At 44.1% G+C, this 12039-nt stretch overlaps 2 protein-coding genes across 3 annotated transcripts; one reads left to right on the forward strand and one right to left on the reverse strand.

Moving 5' to 3' along the window:
- Positions 1-3476: 3476 nt before the first annotated feature.
- Positions 3477-5419, forward strand: si:dkey-82o10.4 (uncharacterized protein LOC797793 homolog). Its single transcript, XM_061289393.1, has 5 exons — positions 3477-3971; positions 4559-4630; positions 4714-4840; positions 5029-5173; positions 5302-5419. Exons 1-5 carry the CDS (start codon positions 3627-3629, stop codon positions 5384-5386), a joined length of 774 nt encoding a protein of 257 aa, XP_061145377.1. The 5' UTR covers positions 3477-3626; the 3' UTR covers positions 5387-5419.
- A 357-nt stretch (positions 5420-5776) lies between these two features.
- Positions 5777-11019, reverse strand: efhb (EF-hand domain family, member B). 2 transcript variants are annotated; one of them, XM_061289351.1, is made up of 13 exons: positions 10665-11019; positions 10472-10531; positions 8982-9125; positions 8714-8888; positions 8515-8625; positions 8208-8328; positions 7532-7621; positions 7386-7453; positions 7161-7321; positions 6876-7083; positions 6615-6806; positions 6360-6541; positions 5777-6287 (listed from the first exon to the last, which is right to left on the reverse strand). In XM_061289351.1, exons 1-13 carry the CDS (start codon positions 10728-10730, stop codon positions 6141-6143), a joined length of 1725 nt encoding a protein of 574 aa, XP_061145335.1. In that variant the 5' UTR covers positions 10731-11019; the 3' UTR covers positions 5777-6140. The 2 variants fall into 2 exon arrangements, with proteins under 2 accessions (XP_061145335.1, XP_061145334.1); XM_061289350.1 differs by having other exon boundaries at positions 6615-7083.
- Positions 11020-12039: the final 1020 nt, after the last annotated feature.

Consider the following 12039-nt stretch of genomic DNA (forward strand, 5'->3'; position numbering starts at 1 on the left):
AGGTGTGATGTGTGCAAGGTGGCGTCCGTACAGAAGGTGCAGAGGTGGATAAATTTAATTACGGCTTCAGATATTCATTTGGCAAATGTATCAAGGTGGCGGAGACGGGCCGAGGAAAAAAAAAAAAAAAAAAAAGGCAAGCGGGCCTGGCAGCCGCTCACAATACTGACAGTAATCCATGAAAGCAAAGAAGACATTTAGAGAATTTACAGCAAGTGTCTGTGATGTTTGTGATGGCGAGGGGGGGGTAAGTGGAAAAATACAGCAATCGCCACCTTGCGTTTGACTCTCATCGCGGCACTGGCGCACCGACGAGGTTAATTACCACGCTGGAACAGACGCGCAAGAATGCACGCGCACGATGTCATCTGGCGTCCGGCTGGAGACAAAGTAGGGAGTGGTGGCGTTCTGATGCGAATGACTTAAGTTAAACTTCATGCCTAAGCCGTTCGACCAATTACAAGTCACTCCAATACACATTTTGTGTGTCAAGCCAAGCGTGGTTACCTCTCACGTGCTCGTTTTGACATTTGCCGTGCACTGGCGGCGACAGGAAGTGCGGCGGGAGGAGCGCCTCGCCGCTTTGCAGATGTGCAGCGGCACAGGTGGAGGTGCGCCCACCCCGCGGGGGGCACTTCCCCTTCCTGTGGCGGGGGCGAGCGCGGGCGGCCTACTTTACCAAAGGTTTGATGTAATCAGCCGACTCAGTTAATGGCAAACCGCACCGACGCTCGCCTTTCTGACTTCCGCCTGCAGGGGGCGAGCCTGAGCGGGGCACGCCCCTCAGGTGCAGCTTTTAAGGCAAAAAAAGCCAACAACCGACAACAGTGACCTACATGGACTAACCTCAACGACTGTTTTTCTTTCCACCTCACACAAATCAAACAGTGCTGTTGCGTTGACACATTTAAAATGACACGCACGAGCGCTGGCACACATTTATTCTGTTGTTAGAAGAACAGACACTGCCTTCAGAAAAGATATATTCAACCGCCGAAAATACTCAACGCCCTACCTTAAAACTTATTCGGATAACTCCTGAACTGACATTAGACTGTCACTTAACTCATTATCTAACCTTGCGAGTCACTCCAATAACTAAATGATTAACTCCCGAGCTAACAATCACAAGCAATTCGCAAATCGACTCCCGAATGTACTCAACTAATTTGTAGCCAAAGAAACTTGGTCAGGTCCGAATGGACCTTGGCCTCTGGTTATGGAGGCAATGTGGTAGGGGGGGGGGGGGGGGGGTAAATCAGGGATGATGAAGGAGGAGGATGAGAAAAACGCTTGATCTGCGCCACGGGGCATTTTTTTCCGTCAGGCGAGCGAGGCAAAAAAAATCGGGTGGGAGGACGCATTGTGCGGCGTGTCCGCGCCTTTACAGGATTCAGCTCAAGTTTCCTTTGTGCTTCCATTTTGTGGAGGGATTATGTTCTTTGACAGAGCACAGCCAGCAGAGTGGAGGCGGCGAGGACGGACGAGGGAGGACGTCTTTGTTCCCACTGTACGTGTGTGTGTGTATATGTTACAATTTTGAATTTATGGCCCCCCCAAGACGGAATCTATTAGAATCCGAGAGACTGGAGAAGAACCTAATTCCAAATTGCTAGCAGAACTAGGCCTGGATTTTCCAAAAAGTACTCTTATGTCCTAACCGGAACAAGTCATGCAATTTCAGAAATGTTTGTGGGTGTGTATGTGACAATTTACGGCCCTCCCAAGGTAGAGGACGAGATTTTTTTTTTTTCTCCAACAGCTTCAGCTCTGAAGTTTCTGCGCAGCATTGGGTGGCAAGTGTGCGTGCGCTCCGCTAAGCGTAATTACACGTGACACCAATTGCTCTGTTACTTTGTATTAAATTATAATGGAAAAACTCCGCTGGAGAATTGGAGCCTAATTGCGTCTTCATTTGCATAATTTTGCATATTAATCACATCACTGATGAATAATAAATTTGGGATGGATTTCTTTTTTTTTTCTTTTAATTTATGCACAGATAAATAAATGTAAAAAGAAAAAAAAAAAAGACTCCCGCATTTCTCTCATTAGCGCCAAAGATGAGTGGCGTCCTGTTGACGTGTGAGGGGAGACGTTTGTGAATTTATATAATTCAGGAATTTGTTAATTTAATAATTACACATTTAATTCATTTGAAAAACACGCAATCATATCTTCAAGAGTCATTTGTAACAGTGTTGTGCAATAATGGGGTTAAATTCTTTTTTTTTTTTTTTAAATGTATTAATACTATTTTCTCTCTCCTCCCTCCTCATATACAATACATAAGATCACTATACTCAAGTGTCTTCATTAAGACGTAAAAGGCTGTCAGTCAGTTACATTTCTTATTTGGACTCAATTAAAACTTTTTGGGTGTCACATTAAGTGTCGAATTGCGAGACTTGTAAATTCCAAATAGCACCCTTGCTTATTCCGCTTGTTATCACACTTTGCTCGATATATGGCACCGAATATATGTGGATTAAATTAAAGTTATGTATTTACAGTTTCTCTTTCACAAACACGCACACAGACAAAATGCAGACAGCAGTGCCTTTCAGTGTCAGTTTGCTAACGTAACCTCATTTATGTACCAATATTTGTGTCTTCAAATTATTCAGAATAGTTTGCAAATTTCTACTTCATTTGTTACGAGTATAATAACGTGCGACAATGTATTTGTATAAAGCTTTCATGTTTGCACCAAAGTGCTTTATATTAAACTTCTGAATTTACTCCTGAGTTCGCCATGTACAAAAGTTACAATAATCATGCTACATTATTTGCCTAATTTTCCATCAAACTTTTGAAATTATTCTCTGTATAATAGATGAACCTTTTTTTTGTTTATTAGTTTGCCGGCACTTTGTAATATATAAATCCACAAATGACCAACATAAATTGGACAAATATTGTATATTATATAGGCTGTATATTAGTCATATTCCCGTAGTATATTACAGACTTTAATGTATCTGATGGGTGCATGTTTGCTCTATGTCAGTGTGAGCTAATATCACTAAATATTTAAATACTTTGTCTTATTCTACAGCAACAGCCACGTGTCAAATATGAACTATATATGATATACAAAATACAAAACGACGAAAAATGGGTACATGGCGCCCTCTGCTGGACAAATGAGGTAAATAACATTTCTACTTCTATTATGAAACCTGCCTTTAAAAACTTCATTTCCATCCAAAACAAGATGTGCTGTGAGGGCATAACGTGGTAGAACTTTTAAACGATGTGATAAATTTAATATTCTGAAAAAAATATATATATGTGAGTATAATAAACAATCATAATAAGAGTAGTAGTATCGTATTATTTGCATGAGGGGCATTCAATGACTTAAGTGGCCATTCTTGACTCTTATTTTCACAATAACGCTTAAATGACTAAACGCACAATTATATATATATATATTGCACGTAGTTCTGCGATGTCCAACAGTACGTGAACTCAGCAGTCGAATGCATGTGCACAGGGGCATTATGGGGAACAAAATGGGATGACTTGTGTAAGGTTGTCAAAGGAAAGAAATCGGGTTCAACCCTCCTACCGGCAGTGTGGTCCGCGGTCTCCCGGTCCAACGCCGCCGCTTCCCGGCTGCCATGCTGCGGATCGGCCGCCTCGCGGCGTGCCGGTGGCTGGCGGCGAACTCACCCGAGATGTGCAGCCGGAGGAGCGGCCTGGCGTGCAGCAGGTCCCGGTGTCCCGTGCAGGGATTCAGTCGGCAGGCGCAGTTTAAGAACAGTGGGAAGCTTGCGCTCACCGGGGACAGGACGTTCTGCTCGCAACGCGGAGCTGACGGGAGCTCCGGTCGGCAGCCTGACATCTCGGTGGTGGGCATCCCGGATCCGATCACATGGATCCGGTGTAAAGTGACCCTGCTCCTCGTTGAGCTACTCTTCGGGCTAGATGTCAACTCGGATGACTTTGAAAGGGGAGTGAAGCAGGTAACATGTAAAACAGATGAACAATATTTGGAGGATTTTTTAGTCACATCTCGTACCGAGAGTTTTACACTCAAGTGTAACTTTCAATGAGTTGAAATCCTAAGCCTAGTTTAAAAGCCAAGTTTCAAATCGTAGCACAAGTAATGCATAATTTGTAAAGCTAACATTGAAACCCGAATTTGAAAGTCGAACGCTTGTTTGAAAACAATGCTTACTCGCATCCCTAAACCTCCCCAGTTGGAACAACAAACCCTCTTTTTCCGGTTTTAAACCGTTCTTTAACCCCCTAACAAACCCCCAATTTAAAAGGCAATTACTTACTTAAATGGGTTGTCGAGTCCAAACATTTTCTTTACAACAGCTTTAGCTTGTACATCATGACATACACTGAACACAGGTGACTGTTATCACCCGAAAACTGTGACGTCATTTTCAGTCGACGGGAAGCGGCAAAATGGCCGACCCCTGAAATGGATAGATATACAGGTGTATTTTTCAGAATAATTCAGATTCTTTTTTAGTAGTTTTTAGCAATTTATTTTTACATGAATTCCTTTTTAAAACAATAACCCTAATTTGCCACTCAGGCATTGGTGCACATCTCCAGCTTGATGTCCAAAGGGAAATACTTTGAACTCATCGGCGTGGTTTCCGTTGAGGTGAGAAATTAAACACCGCATGAGTGTATCTGCAACCATCTTTCTTTTTTTAGTCTCTCCTTATGTTTGTGTTTGGTTTTCAGATGATCCGATACATCGAGGAGAGGTGTCAGCCTCTCCCTCAGCATCATAGGCAGCATCTGGCCGTCTCCATGGATGACATCATATTTGTGTTACCGGAGGACATCTCTGTCGTTTTTGATACGCATGGTGAGTTTCCTGACATGTTTTCATGTCTTGTTTTGTTTGCAACTCACAGTTGCTTGAAAGTTTCCATCCTGGCGGAGATGATCATAAAGCATCAACAAAATGCCTCTAACATGAACCGATGTTACCAAAATTAATTTAAATCGAAAAGTGGACCGTGCTACCAGGCGCTGTATTGTTTTGATGGGCAGGTAGAAAGTTTTGCACTATCGTCATGAGGCTTTGGTATCTGACGACGCTGGACGGTCCCGAAGACCCCGAAGGCACCAGGATATTCCGAGTGTCTCCCGGCCCAGACGGCGTCAGACCGAAGAAAGTAGCCACAGCCGTCTACGAGTAAGTATCATGTTGGATTTGTCCCAAAGAATTGAAAGTTGTGTTGACTTAAGGTTATTTTCTTTTCATCGCTGCAATGCATTTGTAGATGATTAACTATTAGATTTGTTTTACCGTTTGTTTGTCAGGTTCCATCGGGAGATGACGAAAGGAGCATCTCAGGACTGGATGGTGACCACTGTTTGGCACTGGAACTGGAAACCAACTGACTGAATGGCATCAAAAATACATTGAAACTTTCCATTACCTAAGAAAAGCTCTGGTTTATTTGATTAACCAGGAACTAGAAAGTCATTTGTAAAGCCATAACGTCTATTATTATTAATATTCGAAAAGGGAAGCAAAATCCTTCGAGGTCATGAAAATGCTCCCAACATTCAAAGATGCAATTTTGAAAAAGACTCTTGGATGTATCAAAACACTTGCGCATCATTCGTAGTGCTTAGCATCAATTCACACAAGACGGCGAATTTTTTCCGCGGCGCGCTAATGAGATTACGCAAAGTGACGCAATGTCAACGCGACGGCGTTTAAACAATTTGTCACGCCGCCGCGTCACTCCCTTTAAAAGGCGGCAAACAAAAAGAAGCACAAGCACACGTGTTAATTTATGAATTAATATTTTGATTTATTTAAAACTATTTCACAGTGTCAACGAGTCGAGGCGGCGTGCCAGCGAGACGCTTCATTAATCCGCTTAGCGAAAGTGATGGCAAAATAGCTCCAAGAAGCCATAACGAAGATCTTTTGTCTCTATGATGCAATTAGACATCAAATCATATAATATTCACACAGAACACATGACAAAAACACATCAAATCATTGGCATGACTCAATTACACACGTTTTTGTTCCTAGGCTAAATTAAGCTGAGTTTTCTATTTGATTTGTAACGTTTTTTTTTTTTTATGATTTTATCATGACATAAATTGCCACCAAAGTAAAAAAAAAAAAAAAAGTGTCTCGACTACAAAGCCTTGATTTCCTCGAGTACCGTTCGAAAGGTTTCCACGCAGACCTCGCCGTGGGGATGCCTCGTGGACGCCAGCTTCCAAGCCTCCTCGAACGTCTCCTCGGAAATATTTTCGCCCAGGTTCCTGAAGATCTCAGCAATCTGTCAACGGGAAAAAGAAATATCAGCGTGTATTCATTTTTCGCAATGCTCCAGCGTCTCAACGGCACGTACTTCTTTCTTGGAGCGCGGGAGGAAGAAGTGGTCCCGATAGACCCCCTGACGTCCGTACACTGACGGCAGCAGCAGATCCATCACCGTGGTCATGTCGCCGTAATTGACATGGTCGGTGATCTTCCGAATGGGCGGGGCCGCAATGTCCTTGCGGACCGACGGTATGCCATAGATGCGAGTGTCTAGGGGAGAAACTCTTTTTTTTAAAAAATATTTGAACCTAAGGATTGTGTATGCAAGAATGACTTAGCTAACCGGATTCTTGCGGCTTCCTGGCAGCGGCCCCGATGAAGGAGGCAGAGGTGATGAAGCGGTCTGAAAGTAACTCGGGTCGTCTGAGAGTTCTCACGGTCTTCTTTGAGCTGCCAGTCTTGAAAGGCTCCAGGTCATTGGGTTTCAACAAAGGACCAGAACCAGGAAGTTTGTCTGAGTCGGTCTGGAACTGGGCTGAATAGATACTCAAAAATAAATTGGACTGGCTTTCGTTTTCAGAAATTGTGCACTTGTAGGACTCACTGTCCACGACCAGGTCCTGATCTCGCCTGTCCAACGGCATCTTTTTCTTCATGTTGAGGAAGTTGGCAAACTCCAGGAAGTTGATGAATCCGTCTCGGTCGAGGTCGCATTCGTTCAACACCTCGTCCAGAACGGCGTCGCTGACGACCACCTTGAAGTGCCGGCACACTTCCTGCAGGTCCTCCTTATCGATGCGACCTTTGCCTTTCTGGGGACAAACCCACCTTTGGAGTCAGCGCTTAGGCCATCACGGTTGCCCGTGAACCTGAAACATCTGTCGTCTACCTTGTCGTAGTGCTTGAAGGCTTGCAGCAAAGACGGGAAGTTCTGCAAGTTGATCTGTTGAAGGCGGTTCCGCACGGCGCTGGCCAGGCAACGCTGGCGCTCGTCGCCTCGCGCTCGCTTGCCCGCCGGCTGACGCCCCGAGTGGATCAGATCTCCGACATCTGCGCAAACGTGAAATCGTCAACTTGCCATCTCAGTTCACGCCATCCATCGACGCAAACTCACTGTATTCGTCTTGCGGTATGACAATTCCGAAGGAACGGTTGGGAGGCACTTTGGATTTGGTTCCTCTCCTGGGTGAATCACATGACAAGTTCTAAAAGTTGAAGTTTCATCAGGATGGGTGTGAAATATATTTTAAAAAAACGTACCTCGTGTTGTTGTCCACGTTCCCAATTTGTTGTTTTAACTTTTCCCTGCTGTCCGGAGATCTCTTCCACACGGGGTTTGGATTGTACACCCTTCAGAAAGTCAGATATTTTAAATAAACACTTGCAGGAAAAAATTATGAAGCCCACAAAGTGCAATGTGGCACTTTCACATCATCCCATAATAATACAGAAATATTTAATAGTTTAGGGGGGAACGTACCGTAATTTTCGGACTATAAGTCGCGTTTTCTTTCATAGTTTGGGTGGGGGGGCGACTTATACTCAGGAGCGACTTATATACATATATATGTTTTTTTTCACTTTTTTGGGCATTTTATGGCTGGTGCGACTTATACTCCGGTGCGACTTATAGTCCGAAAATTACGGTATATAGAAGTTTTTGTCACAAAAGGATTTTGGTAAATACTTTTTGTATTGGTTGCTGCTTGTCATGATTGCATTTGTCATGATTGTCTTGTACATCTTTGCGCATTAATCAACATCATCACAATTCTAATTGATAAAATGATGATTGATTGGTGGTGAAATAGCAACGGGCAGTGTTTCCTGGCAACTGCTGCTCGGCAACCAACACATGATCGCACTTTATTATAGGGCAGCTAACAAACTAGGCTTAGGGAGGAAAACAAAAACCGAATCAAACATTTGCTGTCACCTGGTGGATTCTCCAAACCAATGCAGACTTTCGCCGACGTAGCGTCCGTCGGTGCAATAAGGCGTCGGGATCCCGAAGCAGCCGTCTTTGTTATAGTTGTACTTCCTGTCAATTTGCTCACCTGGAACAACACAAATACAATTTAGTAAAACTGCATTTTGTAATACAAATTCAAACTCAGGCCACAATCGGTTGACATCGAACAATTCAGTAGTTTAAGATTAGTGTTTTGGTTTTGTTTGGCCAAGTGTGGAAAAATCTTTAGCTCTAGATTCAATCCGTTTTTAAACCCACGCAGATTTCTCACCGACAAAATAACTGTTGTGACTGTGAACATAAGCCTCGTGCCCCACTTGTTCCTCCTTTTCCAACTGATCCAAAGTTTTAGAAGGATGGATAACTTGGCCGATATCCACATCTGGATCCAAAACACACACAAAAAAAAGGAGGAATGAGAAAAACCAATCAAACTCGAAACCTTACGAGAATAATTTGAAGTGTCGCACCTCGATGAGATGGAATTCCAAACCTGGTGTTCTCGTTGTACCAGGCGGGAAGTCCGGTGGGGTCTGCCGAGCGGCCCAGTGGCGCCGTCTTGTGCGAGGCGTAGTCGGCCTCACTGAACTCTAGCAGCTTCTGTTGGAAGTTGCTGAGAGGTGGCGGGTTGAGTGTGACCGCGGCCTGCCGCAAAAAAAAAAACTATCATGAATAGAGATCGCAAGACCTTATTAATCAAATTAGCGGATATAGATACGCCTTCAAATGCCGGCTGACCGATAGCGAAGCCTTCGTGCGGACGCCGTGAACAAGCGCCTCGGCCACTTTTGGGTCATCGGCCTTCCCGGGATGCACTCGGATCACACCGGGCCCCGGTCTGTTGCTGTTGTGGTACTTTCGAACCGGAGGTGGCGTCGGGGCCTAGTTTGTGAAAAAGAGCATATATTGTAATATGACAAGCATATTTGTCATTTACAGTCGAGTCAGTCTTCAGATTCTTTCACACGGAGATCCCGAATAAAGGTTGTAACGCAAGACGCTTATCTTTCAGCGAGGGCAGAATACTGCCGTGACTTTGTGCCTTGAGACGCTCCATCCTGCTATCCAATAATTAGATGATGGATATAATTACCAGCGTCTATTGTGACATAAAATAGTCTGACAGCCGCCATTGCTTTCAACATGACAGGGCGTGGGAAGTAAGTGTCGGATAATAAGCTTAACTGCCCTATTCCGCCATTCCGCATCAATGCCAGTCATATGAGTGGAGAAAAGGTGGAAGTCATAAACCAGCAAAGGCAAAAGATGGCTACTAGGGGTGTAACGATTCATCGATACACATCGATGAATCGATATAATGCTCTACGATTTATTGGCATCGATGCTAAACGTCGATTTATATCGCCGTGTTTGACTTCGGACATTAGACGCGACTTTATTTTGAAATCCAGTTCATTGTTGCTTGCTTCCTCTTTCCGGGAGCAGTGAGCGCCGCGGCGTGTTGCGTTGTGAGCAGAGCAGGCACGTGAAAGGGGAGTCGACAACTAGTACGCGGCTCCTGGGCGGGTGCTATGGCTAGTGTCCAAAAAGACGAGGAAATTGGCTCCCCTTTAGGCTTCAAGTCATTCTTTGGAAGCACTTTGGATTCCAAAGAAAAGATGACTCAACGGACAAGACACGTGCAGTTTGTAAATCCTGCCATGCGGTGATCAAATATTCAGGGAGCACAAATCTCGACGCACATCTAAAGAAAAAACTCGACATGTGTTAAAATAAGCACTTTGTATACTACAATACTCTTGTAATTTCCTAAATAAAGAGTTTGCAGTACCTTGTTGATTTTGCGTATGAATTATTATAAATCAGGATATTGTTCTATATTTTTTATTTAAAAATAAAATCGATCGTAGAGCACTATATCGCGATATATCGTGAATGAATCGCAGCAGGCTTTAAGATATCGGCAAATATCGTATCGTAGTTCTTTGTATCGATATGATATCGTGACAAAACCCGCGATTTACACCCCTAATGGCTACCACTCGTGCCATTCCAGTTCTGTTCTGACTACCTCTGAAAATGACCTCAAAAACGTTGTCCCCTCATCTGTCAGTGCTAATTATATTGAGAAGAAAAAGGGGGGGGAAAATGATGACCGTTCTCAACACAAGCTGAATAGTATTCCGATTTTTAAATATCTGTATTTTGAAACGTGCGTGTTTAACTTTGTCTCAAAAGAATTTTTTGGACTCTCTCCAAAAACTCACCCTTTTTATTTCTTGAAAACAAGCAGCTACTGTGTCCCTGAAAGGCACTCGTTTTCCAGCCTGTAATGTGGGGGGGGAAAAAAAGTTGAAATGACATTTCTATTTAAGATCCAGATCCGCACACACAACATCAAAGTCACAAGTTAGGCTAACGTGGCTAAAGTCAGACAACAACACGTGAACATTCACTTACCCTCGGCATCTGTGCTATCCTCATCGCGTCTGACATATTCACCCCCGACTGACTTATTATTTCCATTAATTTGCAACCCAAAATAAAATGTTCCCTGAGGAGAGAACACAGGTCTGGCTTCCTTACAGTTTGTCGTTGCCTAGCAACATTTCAAAAGCCGACAAGGTGATATATATGAAATATCTCCTTTTTCATCCGAGCGCGTTCCAACAAACGCGACATTAGATCAACTTGCGTGGAAAAATATTGCGAATAAAAAAAATGAGAAAATGACGTGGAGAAGAACGAGTTACATTTGTACGATTTGAAAACATCGCCATTTTGTGTTCACTTCTCAGCCTTTTTGAAGTTTTATTAAGGCAGGAATTCATAGACATAATATAAAATATCCCAAATGATAAGAATGGAGTCGCGCGTATGATTGGTGCGGCTCGGTGAGACGTAGGAGGATTGCCAGTTGCGGTCATACGATCTGTCATCATCGCTCGTACAAAGCCAACAGGGAAGTTGAGACAAGTGGCGGAGCCTGCTGGAAAAAAAGAAATAAGAATTAAAAAAGAATCTCATGTTTCACTAAGACCGGCAGTCATCAAAGTGCGTAGTTTTGGTTTTAGCGGGGACTCTGTTCGCAACATTTGGCAGCGGCGTCGTCTCTTGGTTGGGTGAGTAAACGAACCGATTACGAACCAGCTAGCTGGCGGCTAACCGGAGGCGGTGGGGACTCCACCCGACGCGGCCGCGGCTAAACACACATCCAAACCCGAGCGCAGCGCCTCTTTAGCGGGTTAGCTTGCTAGCTTGCCGCTGACGACGACACTGCAGGGGTTGAAGCTAACCCGCTAACGTGGTGACTCGAGCAGGTCCGACCGGTTGGATTGACGCCGCTTGTTGTGTTGTGATGATAAACACGGACGCATGTGAATCATTTGGACCCCATTTGTTTGACCCAAAAGACAGCGACTGGCTAGTGACGTTAGCCAGCTGTTAGCCAGTGACGGCTAACATCATAGCTGTCACTAGCCGTACACACCCAAATTTATCGCACATCACCAGCGTTTGCCAAAGCGACACTTTCACACACAAATTTACACACGCGCTCGATGTTTCAACGTCTTCGAATGATAACACGCCGTCCCGTTGACTCTGTCACCGGCTAAGATTCGCCTCCCGTTACGACGTTACGAACTTATGATGTAGCCGCTCGGCTAACGTTAGCTAGCTAGTATTGTGCTACTTCACGCTAATCAACAACAACAACAACTGAGCGAGCTGATTAGTTCAACTTGCTCACGTCGTGCGTGTAACACGCAGATGACGGTAATTAATCATAAACTTTGACAAATGATGTGGCACGTTTATTTTGTAATTTAATGTT

Source organism: Syngnathus typhle, linkage group LG10 (assembly GCF_033458585.1).
Source record: "Syngnathus typhle isolate RoL2023-S1 ecotype Sweden linkage group LG10, RoL_Styp_1.0, whole genome shotgun sequence".
NCBI classification, from domain to species: domain Eukaryota; kingdom Metazoa; phylum Chordata; class Actinopteri; order Syngnathiformes; family Syngnathidae; genus Syngnathus; species Syngnathus typhle.